Below are 23,577 nucleotides of genomic sequence, written 5' to 3'. Positions count from 1 at the left end.
CAAGACGGGACTAGATTATCGGACCGGTTGATCCGGGAACCGTCCAAGCAACCGGTTCAGTTTCACCCTAAAATCGTTCCCAAGCCAAAAAAAAAACGTTGATTTGATCAGCAACCTGCTGACCGGGGCAGTCAAACTGTCAACCTAGACAAAGGTTTTTTGACCTTTTTATATTAATTATTCTTTTTTTAATGAGAATGGGCCATCCATTCAAACCAGATGGTTGGACCATTTGACTCGGGAATCGGTGGCCAAAATGGTTTTTTAGTTTTTTAAACCTTGCTTTGAATACAGTCTAAAGAAAATTTGTTAAAAAAAAATAACAAAGACAGACAAAGAAAGAAAAAACAGAGGCTGAGCTACTCGCATGCATGAAGGAAAAAATTAGGCTTAAGTCTTAAAGACGCATTTTCTAAAGCCTTCACAATTCACCCCCTAAAATAGTTCGATTCAAGACTCTCATGGGTACTTTTTAACCATTTTGTTGTGCTCTAATTTGAAATTCAGGGATGATGGTTTATATCCTCTAAATATTATCCAAGTAAGTTACTGCAAGTCTGCAATTGAGATTTGAATCTTAGGCTGTGTATATAGCCTTGGAATTTCTCATCTTGATCCACAGTGAAATCATATTGAATAGGAGATGCAACCCTGAACTGACTACATGCCACATAGAACGACTGCAGTTATTTAAATACAGATATACTATTCAATTTCCCAATGCTTTGAGACTATATATGGTCTTTCTTTGTTTAATAAAATTTACAAGCCAATTCATAGCCAAGAAATGAAAAATAGATACATGGAAAACATTATGAAGCATAGATTCCAAAAACAATCACAACTATGATCACTCCATATAAACACTAGCAATAGGTCGTTTCAATCAACAGATGCATTACATTCTTCCAGAAGTTGGATGATATTGTGCTCTGGAGCACTAAGGGATGGTAGAATCGTGCGATTAGACTGGGGTGGTCTTTGCTTTCTTCCAGCCACTTTAGGTTCAAGATGTGACCCTTCTTTCATAACTGGCAAGTCCGCCTTCCTCCACACATTTGCAGACACGCGCTCCTTCCATATTCTTCCATCCTAAAAAAATCAAGGCACTGTACATTAGAACTTCAAGAGGATGAGAATAATTTTTACCTGATTTGAATCCCATCCCCAAGACGTTTATGGGATCTATCAATGTATAAAGATGATCCCTGGGACCAAAATGGAAACTACCAAAGTTATTTGTAAACAAATGGTATCTTACTTCAATAAAGCCCTATCCAACTATTTGGCGTCAGTCAGCAACACTTATTCCCTTCACCATTCTATCAATGGTCATATCCTCTATTAAATGATCTCTGTATGCAAGGTTACAAATAAGAAAACCTTCAATTGGGTAAAATAAAAGTCTGTTGAAAGCAGTGTTTTAAAAGGTGTGGGAGGTGAGCACCTGGAGGCACCTCCAGGCAAGGTGCCCCCAAAACGCCCTGAGGTGTATGCCAGAGGTGTTGACACCTCTGAGGCGTACGCCTCATGCACAACTCATATAAAAAGACAAAAAAAAAGAAAAAAGAAGATAAAGGGAAGGGAAGGGAACGGAAAGAAAAAGAAAGAAAAGAAAAGAAAAGGAAAGGAAAGGGAATGGAAGAGAAGGGGAAAGAATGGCTGGGGGGCTATGCATCTTCATTTTTCTTAACATAAAAGATTTTCTTTGTTCCCACCTTCTCACCTTTTCTTTCATCCAAATTAACTTGGATGGCTGAACAAGGGATTTTTCTTTTAATGGGCAATGGGTCAGCAATCATTGGATAGGATGGATTGTACAGAAAAACAATCTGCCCTTGGTTACCTTTTGTTGGAATTTGTATCTAGTAAGTTCAGGAATAAAGAGGAGTTTTGTTTTGAGATCAAATGCAGAGGTAAAGCACTACAGTCACGAATGACATGCATGGGTTAATATGGTTCTAGGATCTTTCATCAATTTGGATTTCCTATTTAGTCAATGTGGCTGCGATCATACTGCCTCCAAGCCTATGATCCACAAGAAATAGAAGCCTAACGAGGTTTCTTATCACATTAATTTGCTCATCTTTAATATAAGAAGATAACTTCTAAGCTCTACAACAAATTTCAACGGAAAACTATATGTACACCTCAGATGACTTCAATAAAAGAATAGGACGCCATCTGTGCATAACAAGACTAGTATCATTTTCACTTTTCACATTCCCTTCTTTCCCTGCTATCTCTTCAAGTTTCTAATCAAACTAATATGTCTAAATGAAAGAGATGAGCTCCCCCCCCCCCCGGCCCTCATTTCTCTTCATCAATGAGCAAACAAATGTCAATGAGGTTGGAGATTTTGTAACATCACCGACACTCCCATAGTAAGGACTGAAATACATGAAAAGTGTAAAATAAAAAATGAGTTTATTATCCCAGAGCTTGTAATATGCTCTCTGACATTGGTAACCACCCCTGACTTGAAGTCCTACAGAATTACTTACTTTGTCAATTCCCACAGTCCTTTCTTTATGGAAGAAGCTGATATTTAACAACTTTGTTTTCCCCAATTTTTCAGAATGCTTACACTCCTTTCTCATCATCTCCTTGTGAATATCCATATCATGTGTTTCATCCAAAACCTTATAACCGAGGCACAGAAAACTTCTAAACTAGACAACTTTTGAACCAAATGGACAACAAAACCACCAAAAAATTAAGCAACCAAGTAACGAACTTCTCCATCAAACTTTTACCAAAGAAAGGAAGGAAGGGAACTAACTTCAACCTTTCCAGGGAGATGCACAATAAAATAAAATAAAAAAAGTTTCTTCCATCTCCTTGCACATCACCCATGCAAGTTAGGAAACAACATAAGCCAATGTTAAAGTATTCCTCTGGTGGATGTTATTTTAATTATATGAGATGTAATGCAAAAGCAAATCAAAAAAGAAAGAAAATGAATAAATAATGAACAATCTAGTCAACAAGAGGTAATAAAACATAGAAGATGTTGGAAACTTATTATGGTTATGGAAAATAAAAAACTAATTCTAAACCCTGGATGGTCAGGTGAATATAGTTAGGATACAAATTAACAATGACATATAAGTGGCTGACATACACAAGAATGCAAAGATGAAAATTGTTCACACCCATACAGTATGGAATAAGTAAAAGTCCTAATTACTACAATGGCTACTAGGCATAACCTGTTCAGTCATCAAAGAAAAAATCTGTAACTCCAAATATATGCCAAATAAAGCATGTCATATCAACAAGTTCAAGGTAGATAACCATGCGATTATTCTTCATTTCCAAAGCTACTTTATTTAAGCAAGAAGATATAAAGTGTCTTATTTTTGTTAATATGATTTGGGCTTACATTAAGAATAGAAGGTTCTGGTAGTGGGCATTTTACTGGTCGATCATTGTTGAGAGGCTCAATTGGGTGCTCAACTGGCTTAAACTCTACTGCCACTTCAATCCCATGAGCAGCAGCTGCTGATGATGCAACCCCTGCAGCCTCAGCATTTGGTGGCAATACCTCCCTCTGATCCTGCACAATAAATCCAACCACTTTCATTTATAAATAAATGAGTATCATAAAATTAACTAGAGGTGTTGGGTATGGATCAACTGTAAATGAAAAGTGATTCCTCAAAACGCCACCAGAAAATTAATAAGAGGTTAGCTCAATGGATAATACTAGACAAAAAAGAACCAGAAAGTCCGGATCATCATAGACTCAATTATCAGTGAAGATAGGAGAGGATTAATGCGAAGTTACAATTGGTGTCAAGGGCCTAAGGAATTTATAAAACAAGGATAAATAAAACATATCCAAACGATGGGGAACCAGTCAAAAAAAAACAGCCAACAAAAACACATGACAGTATATGATGTATCCAGAAATCTAGGAACAAATTAGAAAGATCAAATATTACACAAGAAAGAGAGAAGAAATAAACTATTAACGAAAACCAACCTAAAAAAGGAAGTGAGATCCAAAGAAGTCTAGCTTAAATGTAGGAGAAGTCAATCCTATTGAGACACCCCATAAATTTGATGAGAAACCAACAGAGCTTCAGAAAATTGAGAGGAAAAACAAGGAAAAGATCGGATCGCAATAAAGATAATCCAAAGGCCCAATAGTCTGGGACCAAAATCAAAGTCAAATCCACAGCTGCTATTTATAACACCCTATAAATCAGGAAGAATCAAGTCCGCTTCTAAAAATTTCGGACAAGAGGAAAGGTTAAACTAATTCAAGAAGAAGCACCAGAAAACTGACAATGGATCAGATACAAACATCTCAACAGCCTAACACGAAACAGAAAAATCGAGACGAACAAATGAAATAGGTAAAACTAAAACGAACAAAAAACTTAAAAATATTAACAATCAACTTACAGGAAATCATCAAAGGAGAAAAATGCAAAATACCAAACACCCAAAAACCGGAAACTATTAAGCAAGTCAAGCAATTAAGGATAAAGAGAAGAAATAACAAGAAAAAGCTTCCTACCAAATACAATTAAGAGGTGGAATGCTTACGACTGAGCTTTGTGTCCGTCGATGGCTGTTTCGGCTTCCAGAGAGTCGTGAAAAGAGACCCACCATTTTTTTTCTTCTCAATTTTGCTGGTCTTGTATTCTCGCCTTTCTTCCAACGAATCTGTCTTCCTGTCCCTCCCCCTCCCCCCTTCTCTCTCTCTCTCTCTCTCTGGGCAAAGAAAGAAGAAAACAAGACAGATTCTTCTATACCTTCCTTCTGGCTTCCGAGTGCAGGAGAGATGATAAGGATGATTGGCCTGTCGGGTTCTGTTTGTATTTTCTTCTCTCTACGTGTGAAGTTATTATATTTGACATGGTTGAAAAAGCTGTGAGAAGCCTGAAAACGACGATTGGGCCATGAGAAGAATCCACGCAATACAACCCAAATTTAACTCTCCCATAGGTGAACGTAAATCTAAAGCAAAAGGAACTAACAATCGGGCTGTGTAACCAATGATAATGTTTTAAAATACATGGAATGTAACCATTTTACGGTGGAGCTAGGGCTGTTCATAAGAAGACCCAATCCAATCGGTTACAACTCACTTACTTCCTACTTAACTAAGTTATCTCTATCCTAGTTACAACCTAACTTAATTTTTAGTCTTTTAGTTAGGAATGATATTAATGGCAAGTATTGTAAGATTTTGGAAAAGTTTAAAGAAAAGAATCAAAGGATCCTATTTTCTATGGTCTTTTACACCAAATAAGCAACCAATTACAATTAGAATTAGGTGTCATTTTTTACTTAGATTATAAGGTTTCTTGAAATATACAAATTTCAGTCTTCTTTCTCTGATACAGTTTGACTTTCTATTTTCTTGATAACTTCTATTCTAACATGGTCCACCCCCCTTAGCCCCTCAACTCAAGCACAATATCTAATACAATTTCACTCTCAAGAATCAAAATTTTGAAATTTCAATTTATTACCATGGTTGAACTTAGAGCCGAAATCGACCCAACCTGACTCAAACTGACCAGGTCGGTTTTGCTTAACATAGGGTCGGTTTTGGTTTCAATTTCAGGTAACCCAACCAGGTCGGGTCAGTTGGAAAAATCTCAGTAAACCGACCCAACCCGACCCGTGAACAGCCCTAAGTGGAGCCATGAATTTGTGACTGACATGAATATTATCATTGGTAGTACAGCCATCGCATTCAGCTAATCCGAACCAGTAACAACCGCCCAATGTAGATAAATACCAGACACGACATCTCACAAACCCACTAGTTGTTGCTGACCAGTTGGATACTAACACCCCTGCTTTAAACAGTGAATGTGGAATAAAGGAGTACTTAACCACTCCCAATTTTACCCAAAATAACACTATGGTCCAAATTCAATGTTTGGATCGTCTAATCTATTCAAATCTGTTTTAATTTATATTAATTTCAATCCAAACCCGGTCCATTGACACCTATATTCTTATCTTATATCTGTGAATTAGATATTGAATTGATCCAATCTAATCCAATATAAATTTATTATAGATGAACCAGGTCCAATCCAATCTAATAAATGTTGTGGACGGGATTGGCTTATCCATAACTTGCTCCCACATCCATACCCACATAATACCACCTGAGGATAGGGGTGTCAATTGGACTGGATTTGGTCCAATCCGACCCAATCCAATGTAAGTCCATTATAAATGGACCAGATCCAATCCAATCTAATGAATGTTCTGGACCAATTTGGACCGATCCAATTCAATGTTTGGACCGTCTAATATGTTCAAATTCATTTTGGTTTAGATTGGTTAATCTAAACCCAATCCATTGACACATATATTCTTACTAGTGGAGGGGCACTACTTCGTAGGGGCTAGAATAGAACAGCCGATCTGTTGATTCGTTGATCCAGTTTGTGGCAAAAAACCGTTGAATCAGACAATGATCCATTGACTTGAGTAATCAAACTATCGACCCGTTGACCTGTAAAATGGTTTTGGGCTGTTTTTTTTTTAATTGGGAACCATTCAGGCAACCAGTTCCGTTTTATCCTAATCTCGGTTTCTGGCTAAAAATCATTCAATCGGTCAATGACCCATTGACCCGGGTGGTTGAACCATTGACCCGTTCAATGGTTTTTTGTCATTTTTTTTATTTTTCAATTTTTGTTGTCATAATGGGCCATCTGTTCAAACCGAACAGTCGAACCATCGACCCGAAAACCGGTGGCCAGAATGATTCCATTTTCAGGTCATATGAGTCACACACTCGAATGACATAACACGTATGGTATTGCTTAATGGACCTCACACACTCAAAATTTTGCCTGTAATTTTTGTTGTCATAACAGGCAACCAGTTCCGTTTTACCCCAATCTTAGTCCCTGGCCAAAAACCATTGAATCGGTCAATGATCCATTGACCCGAGTGGTCGAACCGTCAACCCATTGACCTGTTCAATGGTTTTTGACCATTTTTTTATTTTTGTTGTCAGAACGGGTCATCCGTTCGAACTGGACGGTGAACTGTTGACCTGAAAACCAGTGGCTAAAACGGTTCCATTTTCGGGTCGTATGAGTCACACGCTCGATTGACATAACATCATGGTTTTTAAAACCGACCCAGAGACCAAACTAGTCAGGAGTCTGGTTACCAGATTGAACTGTCGACCCAAAAACCGGTGGCTAAAACGGTTCCATTTTCAGGTCGTATGAGCCACACGCTCGAATGACATAACATCATGGTTTTTAAAACTAACCCAAAGACTAAACCGATCAGGGGTTCGGTTACCGGGTCGAACGGTCAGCCGTTTTGACAAAACTATATATATATACTAGTAAAAGTGTACATGCATTGCACGTGGCAATATCAAATGATGATGATGATAATAGTCAGCAACCAAATGACCTTACAGGTTGAACCATTAACCTATTTAATTAGGAAAATGAACTACAATTAAGACATTAATTTTGTTTTTTGTTTTGTATTTTAGCCATTTCTATCGTTACTAAAAATAATTCTTATTTTTCAAACATATTTTTGTTTAATATGAAGAATATATAATATTAATGCATGTTCAAAATTTTCTATAAAATTTATAAAAAAATTATATTTGTATTTATTATTAATTATTTTTTAATTGATGAGATAATAAAAATTACTTATTAACCAAGAGGAAATGCAATTCCAATATATTGTTTGAATATTGGTTTTTAATATTGTGGTCAAATCAATTATTTATATATATACATATTATCATTTATATATAATATATATGTAATTTATTATTTATTTATAAATATGTTATTTATATTGCATTCTTGTAAACTTTTATATGATGGAAATTGTTGAAAAATACTTATATTTTTTGCTTTTTTATTTCAATTGTTATATTTTTATCTTTTAATAATTTATTACTTTTTTAAAAAATTAAATCGAATCGTATTAGACTCGAATATCTGACATCTTGATTGAATTTGGATTCAAATCAATATTTACGAGATATGGTCGAATCTTTGGATTAGATTATATTTGAATATACCCTAATTCAAATCTGACCTGATCTATTTGCGTCCCTACCAAAACCACTTGCCTACGATGACCTACCTAATTAAATTATTGAACCATTTGACATGTTAGTCGGGTCATGTGTTATATATTAATGCTCTTTATTTTTTATCCTAATTTTTATCCCATTTCTATCATTAATGAAAATAATTCTCATTAATCACACTTTTTTATATGATGAATATATAATATTATAGAATGTACCCAAATCATCGACAAATTTCTACATTTTTTAGAATTTTATGTATTTTATTATTTAATAATAACATCCATTTGACATGGATAGTTTAACCACTAACCCACCACTTGGATTGAAAACCCATTTTGCTTTTTTAATCGATTTTAAATCATGTATTCCATTTTCATCATCGATAAAAGTAATTCTTATTTTCACATTTATTTTTGGTTAACATGATGAATATATAACAATAGAATCGTATCAAAATGCTTTATACAAAGCTTATATTTTTCTTTGAGTTTGTATGTATGTACGTATGTATGTATGTATGTATGTATGTATGTATGTATGTATGTATGTATGTATGTATGTATGTATGTATGTATGTATGTATGTATGTATGTATGTATGTATATTTAATATTAGTTACTTAGTTATGACATCATAGATTGAGCCATTTGACCCGGAATGTTAGATCATTGACCTACCTACCATCTAGATATGGAAATGGTTTCATCTTGAAATTGGTTTTAAATTTTGCATTTCACTTATATCATTGATAAAATAATTATTATTTATCATACTTGTTGATGTAGCGCAATCCGGCCACTCCTAGCTGGCACTCACGTGGCTCTTGGAAGATACCTGAGAAGAAGAAGAGTCCCGGGGGAGTTACCCGGCGGGAACACTACGATGATTAAGTTAGTACTTGACAGGAGAAGCAAGGAGAAGAAAAAGGCTAAGAGTGCAAATGGCACGAATATTGAAGATGAAGATAATCAAGATCATACCTGTTCTCCTTGACACTAAGCTCCTTATAGCAGAAATCGGTTGCCCCTAGCCCCCTGGTTTCTGACAGGACGGGTATAACCATCACTGTCAACCTGTCGCAGCCGTTACTGGCAGGGCTGAGTTGGCATGCGCGGGGCCGTCCCCGCAGGGTATGTGCCTGTTAGGTGTATGACACCTTCTAAAGGTAGCAGGCACGACGCTGCCTGACGGGGGACATGGCTGCTGTCACCAGATTTGTCGGGTACGGTGGTTGGGCAGGAGATCCTCCTGCCCTCCTTCATGCAGCTTGTCGAGCTACCACATACTAGGTTGCTTCGGCGTAGATCGGTCCCTGCCTGGAAGCACCAAGGTGCTCCCTCTCGGGCGGGGGAAAGCTTGGGGTTCCTTTGGGGGGAGCTCGGGCTCTCCAAGCTAGGCAGGAGTCGGACTCACCGAGGTGTTAGTCCTCGGGGAGTTGTTAGTCTTTGACTTGGCGTTTCCTTCCCGTCGAGTCAAGATCATGCTGCCAGGCTGGACTGTCCACCAAGCCAGGTCATGCGCACGTGTTCTTGGTCCATGGGGTTGGGCCAAATCGTCCTCCATCAATTGCCCCCACTCCCCGTGCTGGGGACGGGGCCCCAGTGCGGGGAGTTCACGGCTCACACTGCCACGTTAGACGGTTTAACGGCTGAACCGGCTGGGTATTCAGTTCTTTTACGGGGGGAAAAACCCACATCTCGTGCAACTCACACACGGACGTCAGGCACTTTATGCTGCGCGGACGCCAAAAAACGCGCTAAATCAAATTCGCATCGAGAGTCTCACAGTCGGTTTCTTTGAGGTCCGTTGGATTGATCCAATCTTGACCGTTGGTCACCGGGCCCCACGTCTATAAATAGCGGGGTTTTGGCATTCTCTTCGCTGCTAAGCATTTTTCGCCTTGAGCTTGCGTCTAAGGTCTCCAGCTCGGGTCTTTCAGCTCGGTTTCGCCTATTTCCGGTTAGTCCTTGAGTCTTTCCTTCTTTCTTTTTCCTTACTTCTTTTCTCAGCCTGTTTTCCCTTATGTCTAGCGAGAGTAGCTTTTCGGATGAGTCCAAGGCGGGCACCTCAGGTCATGGTGACCCTTCCCCGGCTCGACTTTCCCGCGAAGCACGAGCAGCCTCAGGAAAGTTGACGCCCACCTCTCATCGAGGTTGGGTGCCGGACCAGTTCGGTCCCTCTACCCTGACGCCGGAGAGGCTTCAAGACCTCGTTCAGCAGTTCAACCTCCCTTCTGAATACTCCTACAATATTCCCACCGGCAATTTCCCCTGGGAGCACGGTCCGAATGAGGTCGTGATCTTCAGAGAATAGCTCGTCGGGCTTCGCCTCCCCCTTCACCCCCTTATTTCCGAGGTGTTGGTGCGTTTCAGCATCACGTTGGATCAGCTCCACCCCAACTCTATTCGGAATTTGGTGGGAACCATTTCCCTCTGCCACGAAAAGTAGTTCTCCTTGGATGCGGACATACTCTGCTCCATACTGTTGATAAAAAAGAGCGCCTCTAGCGCTCCCCCCGAGCACGGACAGGTCTACTACTTGTCTCCTCGCCCAGGCTTTAAGTTACTGCATAAGTTCCCGAGCAAGGTCCCAGCTTGGAAGCGGGACTACTTCGTGGTTCGGGCCGGCACAGGGTGGCCCTTCCTCACCAGCTGGAGGGTGGCTACTCAGGCTACCAGCATCGCCCTCAACCAGCAGACGTGGGAGACCTTCCATTCATGGGCTCAGGCTGAGCTCGATCATCGGGAATACATCACCGAAGAGAAGCTCGTTCAGGCCGGTTTGAGCCCAGGTAGGTTTATTTCTGTCTTTTGGCGCTTTGATTTTACCCACTTGTTGTTTTTGGATTTACTAACGCCAACTTTGTTGTAGGATTCATGGATGAGGAAGAGAGAATCACAGCCACCAGGCTCCTCAACCAAATGAAGAGGAGGAAAAAACGGACTACCAAGAAGGCCGCCAAAAGGGCTCGCGTGGGGTCACCGAGGGCTCCCTCCCCCGAACCCGATCACTCCCAGGCTTCTGCCCCTTAGACCGAGCTCAACAACGCCCCTCCAGTGGTAGATCTGGAGGATGATTTTCCGCCCAAAAAGACTGAGGCTGCGGAGGGGTTGGTGAACGAGCCGGCCGGGGCTGCCGCTGAGGCTCCGAGCTCTGCTGGGGTGGCTACTGAGGTCACCGAAGAGTCGGCTCACCATGTTGCAGATGCGGCGGCGTCCAGTTCGGGGACTGGAGAGGAGGAGTCCATCTTGGATCCCGAGGTCAGCCTCGACCAAAGTAAGAGGGGCGTCATCAATGCAGAAGTCGTGAGTTGGGCCGAACTCTCCCCAGGTCAGCTCGGGGGCCGCGCCGCAACCCACATCATGGTGGTAAGTTCACGTTCTGTGGGCCAACACTCTATCCCCCTCTTTCTCTTTTTTTTTTTTTTGCTGACCAGTCTCCTTCTGTCAGGCGAACATTGTCGTTCGCGCCTTGACTCTATAATATGACAAACACCTGAGGCGCGCTTTGGTTGCCGAAGAGTCGTCTCGTGTGGCAACACATGACAAGGTCCATCAGTTGGAGGGTGCTGCCACCGCTCAGAGGAGCCTGAATGATGCCTTGGCGCTAGAGAGGGAGGAGCTAGCCCGTGAACGAGACAGACTGAAGTCTGAGGTGAACGGGCTCTGAGTTGGTCAAGAAGCCCTAAAGCTCGAGGTGGAAAGCCTCAAAATGGCCCAGAAGGCTTCGCAGCTCGAGATGCAGGTCCTTAAGGAAACCAAGGAGGCCTTAGAGTGCGAGGTGGAGTCTCTCAAGGCCGATATCGAGGAGAAGACGGAGATATTTCACGATGCTCTGGAACAGACCAAGGTTCAGTCCGTCATCGATTACGTCAAGTCTTCGAGGTTCGATAATATAATGTCAAAGGCCTACCGTAGGGGGTTCAAGCTCGGTCGATGGTGGATAAGGCGTGCCTACCTCAACCTGGATATAAGCGCCTTTACTTCTTACAACATCACGGATGACAGGGCACGTCAGGCCACGGATGATCCAGACTCTGAAGATGATGACGGCAACGGGGAGGCTGACGCCACCGATCTGACTGATTCCTCTGAGGAGACCCCTGAAGAAACCCCGAGTAAGGCCGATGAGCCTCCCAAATAATCAGGCCTTCCTTGTATTTTGGGCCTGCGAGCTCGATCCCCTTCTCTTTTGTACTATACATATTCAAGTAATGTAATGAAGGAATATTTTTTGCCAAGTGCCTGTGCAATTTGTTTTTTTGCTTGAATGGTCGTCTCACTCCAAGTTGTTATCTTATCGAGTTAAATTCTCGAAATGGGTGTTCCTAAACTGCCATCAGCCTGAACCACCTCTTAATGTTTAGCAGGGGTGATGCGATAGGGCACACCGAGGTGAGTGACGGGAATGGCCCGAGTAGTCCACTGCTACTACTAAGAACTTCCTCCCACCCGTTGCTGGTGGGAATGACCCGAGTAGATCAATGCCCCATTGTGCAAAGGGCCACGGGCTGGTGAGATACTTGAGGTCGGCAGCGGGTTGGTAGTGAATATTGGCATATCTCTGGCATTTGTCACATTTCCTAACGAGCTCAACAGCATCTGCCTTCATTGTTGGCCAATAATACCCCTGTCGAAGTGCCTTCTGGGCGAGCGCCCTACCCCCCAAGTGTCCGTCGCACAATCCCTCATGAGTGTCGTGGAGTACGAGCTCGGCTTTGGTTGGTCGCAAGCAATGCAAGTAGGGGAGCGTGTAAGACCTCTGGTACAGCCTTTCGTCTATCATGACATATTTGGTTGTCTGGCGCTGCACCCTTCTGGCTGCATTGCGATCTGCAGGGAGGATCCCGAGTGGCAAGAAGCTCGCGAGCGGGTCAATCCAGCTCGACTCTGCTTGAATGACGAGAGCGACCTCCTCTAACCCCCCCCCCCCCCCCCCGAGAATGCTAGGCCGAGGCAAGTCCTCTATGTACACGGTTCTCATGGTGATGTCGTTGGCGCTGGCTAATCTGGACAGGGCGTCGGCCTCAGCGTTCTCCGACCTTGGGATTTGCTTGATAAAGTGTGATTGAAAGTTGAGCAGGGCCTCTCTGACTTTGGCTAAGTAGGCGATCATGGTTGGCTCGTGAGCTTCGTACTCGTCGGTGACCTAGTTGACCACGAGCTGGGAGTCGCTGCAGATAACGATGTGCTTGGCTTTTACTTCTCTGGCTAGAGCTAGTCTAGCTATCAACGCCTCGTACTCCGCTTCATTGTTAGATGCCGCGAACTCGAAGCGTAGCGCGTACTCCAGTTTCATGCCACTTGGGTCGTGCAGAACTATTCCGGCTCCGCTGCCCTGTTGGTTCGAGGAGCCATCTATGTGAAGGATTCAGGGGGCTCCTCATCCGAGCTCGCACTTGGCCAAACTAGGAGAGATGCCACACTGGCTGCTACCTCACGGGGCTCGGGCTCAACCGGCCTGGGAGCTTCGGGCTCACCCGAGCTGGGAGCCTCGTGCTCAACCCACCTAGGGACTTCGGAGCTGAATATGCACTCGGCGATGAAATCTGCTAAGGCTTAGGCCTTAATGGAAATTCGTGGCTTGTACTGGAGGTCGTACTCGCTGAGCTCAACGGCCCACTTCGTCAACCGACTAGAGACCTCGGGCTTAAGTAAGACTTGCCTCTGAGGTTTGTCGGTGAGAACGATAACAGTGTGAGCGTGGAAGTACGGGCGGAGCTTCCGAGTTGTAATTACCTGTGCGTATGCTAGTTTTTCTATCTCTAGGTATCTCGTCTCTGCTCCCTGCAATACTTTACTAACATAATAGATGGGTCATTGAACCCGATCTACTTCTTTTATTAGTACCGAACCGACCACTTCGTCGCTTGCCGAGAGGTACAGTTCTAAAACATCGCCCCCTCGGGCCGAGTTAAGATCGGCACACTAGCGAGGTATTTCTTGAGCTCGTCAAATGCGAGCTGATAGTCTTGGGTTCATTCGAACCCTTTGCTCTTGATTGCCTTAAAGAACGGCAGACAGCGGTCCACCAATTTGGACATGAAGCGGCTCAATGCAGCTATGCGGCCATTCAACCTCTGAACCTCCTTCAACTTCCGGGCTGGTCTCATATCTAAGATGACCTTAACCTTATCCGGGTTGGCTTCAATGCCGCGCCAGTTAACGATGTATCCTAGGAACTTGCTCGAGGTCACACCGAATACACACTTGTTTGGGTTCAATCTCATATTAGACTTACGCAAAATTTCAAAAACATAATGCAAGGTTAAGGTTAAGGTTGCCCCTGCGTTTTTCAACCCGAAGGGCATAACCATGTAACAGTATAGACCGAACTCTGTGATGAAGGCAGTCTTTTTGTTCGTCTGTTGGGTCCATCTTGATTTGGTTATAGCCCGAATAGGCGTCCAAGAAACTTAGCAACTCATGCCCTGAGGTCGTGTTCACCAAGTGGTCAATTCTGGGGAGTGGGAAGTAGTCTTTTGAGCAAGCCCAATTTAGGTCGGTGTAGTCGACACACATGCGCCACTTGTCGTTGGCCTTCTTTACCAGGACGGGGTTGGCTACCCAGCTAGGGTAGTGGACTTCTCTTATGAAGTCAGCCGCGAGGAGCTTCTCGACCTCCTCGTCGACCGCTTTCCACCGTTCCGGGGCTAGGTTGCGTTTCTTCTATCTAACGGGCCTAACTACAGGATCAGTATTTACCTTGTGAGTTATGAGGTCGGGGTCTATACCGGGCATCTCTGCTGCGAACCATGCAAAAATATCTAAATTTTGAAGTAAGAAGCTTACCAGTTCGGATCATAGAGGTTCCTGGACGGAAGCACTGATCTGAAGCGTCCGAGTTGGGTCTACTGCTGAGGTCGGGACTGCGACCGTTTCTTCCGTAGGTGCAGCTCGTTCTTCGCCTTGCTCCGTAGGCCACTTCAGTTTGAGGTCGTCAGCCACCTTGGTCTTTCCCTTCAGGGCAGCGACATAGCACTTGCAAGACTCGAGCTGGTCGCCCCGCGCTACCCCCACACTGAAATCTGTTGGGAACTTCATAGCCAAATGATAGGTGGAGACCACCGCCCGTAGGACATGGGTGATCGGTCGACCTATTATGGCGTTGTATGGGGAGGGGGTCGCGACCACCAGGAAGTCGTGGTTGAATCTGGCTACGCAAGGCCATGTGTCGACTTCCACAGGTATTGTTATTTTCCCAAGGGGCCGGACTTCTTCTCCGCTGAAGCCTACCAAAGGAGTGTCCGCGGGCTTCAAGTCACTTCTCTGCAACTGAAGTTGGTCGAACGCAGTTTTGAAGAGGATGTCGGTCGAACTGCCCGAGTCAACAAGTACGTGCCAACTTGTTGACTCAGCTTTACCACGAGTGCGTCATCGTGGGGGTAGTGGACCCCTCGTGCATCATCTTCCATGAAGAAAATTGACTCTTCTCTCCTCGGCCGCTTCAGAGGATTCTGTTCTTCCCGGGCGGCTTCACGAACTGATGTTTGAGCTGCTGCTGAGGTACAACCCGCGGCGATTGAACCTCCCACTATCATGTGGATGGTGACCCGAACCGGCCTCTCTTCCGGAGGCTGCCTCTGTGACTGTTCGGCCGGCCTGTTGCTGGACTCGAGAGTATCCCTACCATGCTCCCCTTGCCGACCTGTTTTATTACTATTACTATTATTTTGTACAAAGTTCCTTAAATATCCGCGACGGATGAGCTCCTCATTCTCGTCGCAAAGGTTTTTACAATTCTCGGTGCTATGACCGTGATCTCTGTGAAAACTATAGTACATATTCTTATTTCTCTCATTGGGATTTCCCCTCAAACGGGGTACCCACTTCACATACGGGGTGTCCTTGATCCCCATCAAGATTTCGGCCCGCTTCGCGTTCAGTGGGGTGTAATCAGTTCAATCCGTTACTGGAGTTCGGAACGACTGACTCAGCTTTGCCCCCCGAGCTACATCTTTTTTCTTTCGGTTGTCCCCTTGACCGGAAGGCTCTCCTTCCCTTTTCCTCTTTTAAGGTGCCCCTTCGCCCTTCTGGTTGATCTCTTCCTCAGTGGCTATAAACCTGTCCACGAGCTTAAGAAATTCGGTTATGGTCGTCGGTTGGTTGACGACCATGTGCCATTTGAACTCTTTGTGCATCATGCCTTTCTTGGCTGTTGCAAGGCGTACGGCGGGGTCCAGGCATGGTATCTGCATACAAGCATCATTGAACCGCTTGATGTAGCCCTGGATGGACTCTCCCTCTCTCTGCACTATGCTGAGGAGGCTTTCTTCGGTCCGCTGACACCGCTTGCTGGTAACGAAGTGGGACGTGAAGGCTTGCACGAACTGTGCCCAACTTCTTACTGATCCGAACGCCAGGTTTCGGTACCATGTGCGGGATGCTCCCCTGAAGGTGGTGGAGAAGGCCACGCACATGCACGACTCACTGGCTCTCGCCAGGTGCATCTATGACTAGAAAGCATCTACGTGATCATTTGGGTCGAACGACCCGTCGTACTTGTCAAGAGGGGGGAGCTTGAAGTCTTTAGGCATTGGGACTGCCAGGAGATCGGAAGACAGGGGGGACGGAATTGAAAGGAGGGGAGCCTTAGCTTCGCCTGAGCTTACCTCTTCTCTGCCTCCGAGCTCGGGCAGGTCGTGGGTGGCAGATCGACGAGCTCGACGGCGGTGTCTCTGCTTCTTGGTGGGCTCCAGATTCGTGTTGCTCACCTCTGTGCTGCCAGGAATGGTTTGTGCGGGAAGTAGCTCAGGCCGCTGGTGATGGCAGCGGATAGAGGGATCCTGCTTGGAGCCTGTAGCTAGGATCTCAAACCGGTTCTCTAGGAACGGAGTATCAAGCTTTGAGGGTTGAGGCGACGTGGACCTGGCGAGCTGAGGTCCTCTCGACCTGACTGCCCGCGGTGAGACCGGAGGGGCCGGTCTTTCTTGTCTGCCGCGAGAGGAGGCCTGGCTCTTAGGAAAGCTTTGGGGGGCCTCTCCCTAGCGAGAAAGGGGCTCCTCCTGATGGTGAGACCTAGCTCGCTGTGCGGCTAGGTGCCGAGGAGGGAGCTGCGACTGCTGAAGCTGAGGTTGAAGCAGCTGGGGAAATTGCTGCTGATACTGGTACTGGGAGACCAGGTGTAGCACATGTTGCTGATAGAGTTGAAACTGTTGCATTTGGGCCTGCATGCACTGCACCAAGTCCTCCAGTTGGTTCGGGTTGGCCACCAGGGGCACAACCGAGGGTTCAGTGAAGGTTGCTCCGACTGTAGTAGGGAGTGGAGAAACATTTTTTAAAAAGCCCGGGGGCTTATTCATTGCACCAAATCTTCAACTTGTACATGCATGGGAGAAAATATGAGCTAACAGACTTAAGCACTTTTTTTATTTCACTTCTAAAAAGTATTTTTTTAACAAGTACTTTTTTAAGAGTTGGGACCACACATTAAGTGGTTATTAAGTTCTTTTATGTCTTTGGTAAAAAAAGTGGGGAAAGTGCTTGAAGTGGCTTTTTTTTCCATCACTTTCTGGAGAAAGTGCTTCTTCCAATAGAATGGGACAAACTAGTCCCTGGTATTTTTTAATACCCAAAATATCCCCATGTAAGGGTTTTACCTCCCTCTCCTCTCATTCGAACATAGAGAACCAGGTAACGGCGCACCCAGTTACAGGTCCACCAGCGATGGTCGGTGGTGAGGAGAAATGACTGGCGGACCTGTCATTTTGTCATTTTCTTAAATTTTGTGAAGTTTTTCTTTATATTAAGTCATTTTCTTGGGTTTTTTAAACTTGAAACTCCCCTATTTGATGTGTTCGCAAATTTGCGGTTTGGAAAAGTTTAATAGCGACAATCTCACCGTCCAGCCACCAGCAACAATGAGGTTAATTCGCCCAACTCCTCCCCTCCATGTTTGGTGTTTTTTTTTGTTGGCTTTCTTCTATAATTAATTGTCTGATTCAAAAATATTTTGGTTTCATATGAGAAATCTGTTTTTCTTTTATTGTTAAATTGTTAAAAATCATGCAAAAAATTGCTGAAGTTTGATGGATATTTGGTGATGTTAAACATTGCATTTTTTGTGTTTGAATATTTGTGATGTTTTATTTTTTAACTCCAAATTAATTTTTCGTTAAATGTTTAATATTTGTGATGAATATTTGTTATGTTTTATATATGCTATTGTAATTAATATTAGTTAAATGTTTGAATTTTTTTCAAAATTGTGTTTGCATTTTCTCATGAATTTTTATATGAATATTTGTTAACTTCATTAGTTGGTAAATATTATTTGGTGATATTAAATTCACTTTGCATTTTTTATGAATTTTTGTTGGTGGTATTTTTAATATTTTTTTAAATGACCCAAATTTTTACTTTCCTTTGAATAATCCGAATTTAGTCATCCTATTTTATTTTTGTAGGTATTTTTTATTTTCTTGAATAATCCAAATATCCAATTATTTCATCATCATCATCATCATCATCGTCGTCGTCGTCGTCGTTATCATCATTATTATTATGATGATGATGATGATGATGATGATTATTATTATTATTGTTGTTGTTGTTGTTGTTGTTGTTGTTGTTGTTGTTGTTGTTGTTGTTGTTGTTGTTATTATTATTATTATTATTATTATTATTATTATTATTATGCATTATAAATTTTATCATTTGTTTATGTATAGTTAATATTATCAGTTTTTTGAATAATACAAATATTCACTTTTACAAACATTTGCACTTTTTGTGAGAACTACTACTTAAAAGTAATTTTTGGAAATATTTTGTGAAAATGTGTCTTAAAAGCACTTTATGTAAATATTTTTTTGAAAATTGCGCCTTGAAAGTGCTTTTTGGAAGTAATTTTGTGGAAACTGGTCCTTAAAAGCACTTTCTAAAATTATTTTATGAAATTTGTGCCTTAAAAGCACTTTCTAAGAGTATTTTGTGAAAACTGTGACTTGAAAGTGCTTTCTGGAAGTAATTTGTAAAAACTGGTTCTTGAAAGCACTTTTTCGAAGTGGTTTATGAAAACTGTGCCTTAAAAGCACTTTCTGAAAGTATTTTGTGAAAACTGCACCTTGAAAGTGCTTAATAGAAGTAATTTATGAAAATTGCTCCTTAAAAACACTTTTTGAAAGTACCATATGAAAATTGATCATTGAAAATGCTTTCTAGAAGTACTTTGTGAAAATTGATCATTGAAATGCTTTCTCGAAGTTATTATTATTATTATTTTTTTTATTATCATCATCATCATCCATGTGGCACTCAATGTGTGTATCCACATGGGCTCTCATGTGTCATAATGTGATGATGTGGTGATTTTTCATTAAAATGTATATAATAATTATATGGAAAGCATTGTTTATATTTATAAGTGAAATGAGGGCTAAAAGTGTCATTTATGCCAATATAAGCACTTGTGGAGAAAGTAACTCACCAAACATCCCCACCCAATAAGTGCTTAAAAAACACAATAAGTGATTTGGTAAGTGGGTCACCAAATAACCTTAAGTAGTTATTGAAAGAAGTACTTCTAAAAAGTACTTGTGCAACAAGTACTTCTTTTAACAATCTCTTATTCACCAAACATAGGCTTAGAAGTGATCTTCTCCATATTACAACCATAGAAGCATATTTAGTAATAAGATTTATGGTTTGATCCTTTTTATAAAATTTTATTGATTTTTTAAATGCATTGTTCTAAACCCCACATATGATATAGTGTTCTCTTTTATTTTGAATGTAATTTTTGTACTATTCAATTTGATTATATCATATGAAATAAAGGAGACAATAAAAAAAATGATGGCCTTAGTGAAACTTTGCTCTAGAGATCATTGCCTCATCTTACAACTTCTACACCTTGAGTTTGTTTCTAACACCCTTGCAATTTTCTCTCTTGCCCCCATCTTTCATTCGAATTGGGATTAGCTAAATGCCCATAGCTGTTTAGTAGGTTGTGAGGCCAATTATAACAAAATGTGTCAGTTCAACACGTTTAGGCCATTCCTATATACAACTCTCTCTAACAGAGACTGACGGGAGTGTTTCAAATTTGTTACATTTCCTTTTTTTTTTTTTTTTTGCTTTTTGTCTCTTGTGCTTTTGGTTAGGGGTGCTCACGGTTCAGCTGACCGAACCATGGGGCTTTTTTTGGAACCAAACCAGTACTACCAATTTTTGGAAAACCAGTAATCAAAATCGAACCGAAACTAGTCAATTAACCGGTTAACCTTCAGTTAAATTTTTTGATTTTTCAAATTTTACAATATATATTATAAAAATGTATATAAATATATATTAAGAATTATAATTATATAACATATTATATTTAAAATAATAAATAATATATCATATATATTCATATATAATGCACATTTATTAATTTATAATATATAATATATAATATACATAAATATATATAGAAATATATGTATATCAGTTGGTTCGGTTAACTACCGGTTTTCTATATTAGTTAATTGAAACCGAACCGATACCTTCAGTTTTTTAGAAACACCGAATCAAAACTGAACCAAGTGGTTTGGTTAATCGATTTTTCAGTTCAGTTTCGATCATTTTTTTCGGTTTTGTTTTTTGCTCACCCCTACTTTTGGTTTGGTGGATCTAGATGATGTAGGCGGGGCTTTTATTAATAAACCTTCGATCACAAGTTTAAGCGGCTGGAGTGGCAGGCATCTCACCCCGCAACAAATCGAGTTGGCAACCTTTTGTGCTTATGTTTATTATGCCATCACAACCAACTTACTATAACATAAACTGCATTGCTTTCTATTGAATGCACACTTCTTTTTGGTTGGTTTATTCTTGTAATTGATCTCGTATGTACCCCACACCCCTACCCACAAGAATAGTCTTGTAAGGACATTCAAATACGGAGATATTCCCAATACACAATTGCAAGTGGCTGTGAGTATGATGTGAGCAAGGGCGGAGCCATGGGGGACCCAGGGAGCCATCCCCCCCGATGGTCCATAAATCTCCCATTAGTAACATAATTTGCTATGTAAATTCCCCTTCCCTAACCCACTTTACATTTTGGAGGCTCCACCCCTGGATGTGAGCATGGTCTTGTGTGGACTGAATCTAATCTCAAGAACATATCGGTAGGAGATCCAAGCTGTCCTAATAAGCCGATAGGATGATACTATATTTATGGGCCTTCACCATAAATTGTATAGACCAATGTTTTAAAAATCAATCCAAAACTGGAACTGCTTTGGCCAGCAGTTTCTAGGTCTACAGTTCAACCATCTGGTCCTAGCAGATCAGCCTATGGCATTTAAAAAAATGAAAAATTAGAGTAATTAAGATAAAAACTTGGCCTAAAAACTATTGTTTGGGCTGAATGGATTGACAATTCAATCGTCTGTTTTAGTGGGTCTCTACCCAATTTAACCATTTTTTTCTTTTCTTCATGGGGCTACACAACAAGGGGCAACCCATCGATCGTCCCCTCCCCTTAAGACATTGATATTTACCGATCTATGAGGGTCGTAGGCCCCCATACCTAAGGTAAGATAAAATGCAGTATGGACCTCAGCTCAGAAAAGGTGGTCTAGACTCCGGCTTATCAGATGCGATGACAAGCAGGATGATTCAATTCTGATGCTTTGTATTTCATGAAGACTTTTAGAACTCCAAGATTGTAGAGTTTATAAATAAGACATTCCAATCGGGATCTGGAAAATAAGGAAGACATGTCGATAGAGCGTCTATTTTGGCGGCAACACAACCTCATTTATTCATTAAAAAACCATTTGATGATGCCTGAATTAGATATGGTGATTCGTTATAGATATAAATTGATGGAGACAAAGTAGGATGTGTATCACATATATTCTTTTTGTTTTTTGTTTTTTTTTTTAGGGGGGGGGGGTATTTGGTGATACACGCCACAAACCAGCTAAATGCTTAACTAAGCTACCATTGGTCATAATATTATAGACTAAACCAAAACTAAGGCCATGTTTGGGAGTGCTTATGTTAAAATTTTAAATCTCAAACTAACATTTTCTTATTTATTTGAATGGTTTATTATTCAATTAGTTTTCTAAATATAATATTGAAATTCCCTTGGTTGCTCTAATAAATCATTGCAAAATTTTGGTTGGATTCAACATTCAATATTCAAATGAAAGGGTGGAGGTTTCTCTTTGATGGCCACAATTTTAAAGTTTCATTTAGTTTTTCTTGATTTATTGGAGAACGGAGTGGATGCTTTTTATATTTTAAATTGAAGAGACATTCATGTTAGTGGAATTAAAGAAACTTACAAGTGAAATTATTTTTGTTATTTTAGTTGGTTTTGTTTATATGTGGATATGTTGGTAATAAGGTTGTAACTTGGTTGGGTTGACCCAACCCAGAAAAGTCGGGTTAATGCTCAGTTTAGGGTTAGAGTTGAAATTCATGAACTTGACTCTACTTTGGGTTGGGGTAGGATTGACCCATTTGGCAACCGAACTCAACGCACACACAGACACATCATGTCTTTTCTTTAGATAATCACTTCACTTAATGCTAATTGGAAAGAATAAAACCTTAAATAACATATTTATGTTTTTTGAATATTTTATTTTTCATCTCCTCTTTGTTGTTTGTACCCCATAATTTGTTGCCCATAAAAGATCTATTATAAACTAGTCATTTCAGGCACTTTTTTTTTCTGAATTTTGTACTAAAAAAACCAATAAATAATCAACAAAAAAATACTAATAAAACATAGGATTAATATATGTATTGTGTTAAGATATGAGATTAATCTCTATGAGATTAACACCCAAAGTTGACTTCAGGTTGAGTTGGGTACTTGGGTCGGGTTTGGGCTAAAGGAATTTAGGTAGGGTTAAGTTTATGGTTGGATAGGTCAGGTTGGGTTAGGGTTAAGGTTAGCGGTTTAGAACTTAGGGTTGGCCTTAAACCGACCTAACCTGGCCTGACTTACAAGCCTAGTTGATAACTTAGGCCTTGTTTTGCAACGTTCCGTGAGAACACTTCTTTTGTTCCTGGAGTTCTCGTGGAGCAGGAACGCATTTGATACCCCCCCCCAAAAAAAAAGAAAGAAAGAAACAAGCTATTCTCACGTGAGAACAACACCTAAAGAACACGCTCTTTGGGAGTGATAAATTGACACACTCAAAGAACACGTTCCCAGAGAACGCATGGTTCTCACAATGTTAATGTATATTAACGAACACGTGCCATCGATTCTCACGTGAGAGGAGGGGTATGTTTGGTATTACGCGAAATGATAGAAACAAGCCCTAAACAACCACCTTTCATTCATTCAACATTACCTCATTGCCGCTACACATCCCAGAGGAGGGAACTCCCTTGGTTCCTACTGTGTCAACAATCAAATGACGTGCGAATGGTACAATGTTCCGACGACATTTTCGGTCAGATTCACATAAACGGGTAGGTGAATTCCGTATCATCGTACCTGGTTTACTCGTCATTGCTCTGGCTAGATTCACCCAAACTAATCTACGACAACAATCA

At 41.4% G+C, this 23,577-nt stretch overlaps 1 protein-coding gene across 1 annotated transcript; it reads right to left on the bottom strand.

Annotated features, from left to right (window-relative positions):
• Positions 1–686: 686 nt before the first annotated feature.
• LOC104600387 (cystic fibrosis transmembrane conductance regulator) lies at positions 687–4,843 on the bottom strand. Its single transcript, XM_010263303.3, has 3 exons — positions 4,558–4,843; positions 3,386–3,559; positions 687–1,092 (listed from the first exon to the last, which is right to left on the bottom strand). Exons 1-3 carry the CDS (start codon positions 4,621–4,623, stop codon positions 883–885), a joined length of 450 nt encoding a protein of 149 aa, XP_010261605.1. The 5' UTR covers positions 4,624–4,843; the 3' UTR covers positions 687–882.
• Positions 4,844–23,577: the final 18,734 nt, after the last annotated feature.

The sequence above is a fragment of the Nelumbo nucifera genome, chromosome 1, assembly GCF_055504915.1.
Source record: "Nelumbo nucifera cultivar China Antique chromosome 1, China Antique-T2T, whole genome shotgun sequence".
Lineage (NCBI taxonomy): Eukaryota > Viridiplantae > Streptophyta > Magnoliopsida > Proteales > Nelumbonaceae > Nelumbo > Nelumbo nucifera.
The sequence above is the reverse complement of the archived record's forward strand: the minus strand, read 5'-3'. Positions and strand labels throughout refer to the sequence as shown.

Coding starts and splice junctions, on each gene's coding strand:
- LOC104600387 (XM_010263303.3), bottom strand. CDS start 4,623: ATGGTGGGTCTCTTTTCACGACTCTCTGGAAGCCGAAACAGCCATCGA. Junction 3,560..4,557: donor GACGGACACAAAGCTCAGTC/GTAAGCATTCCA, acceptor TTTATTGTGCAG/GATCAGAGGGAGGTATTGCC. Junction 1,093..3,385: donor CAGAACCTTCTATTCTTAAT/GTAAGCCCAAAT, acceptor TGATTTTTTTAG/GATGGAAGAATATGGAAGGA.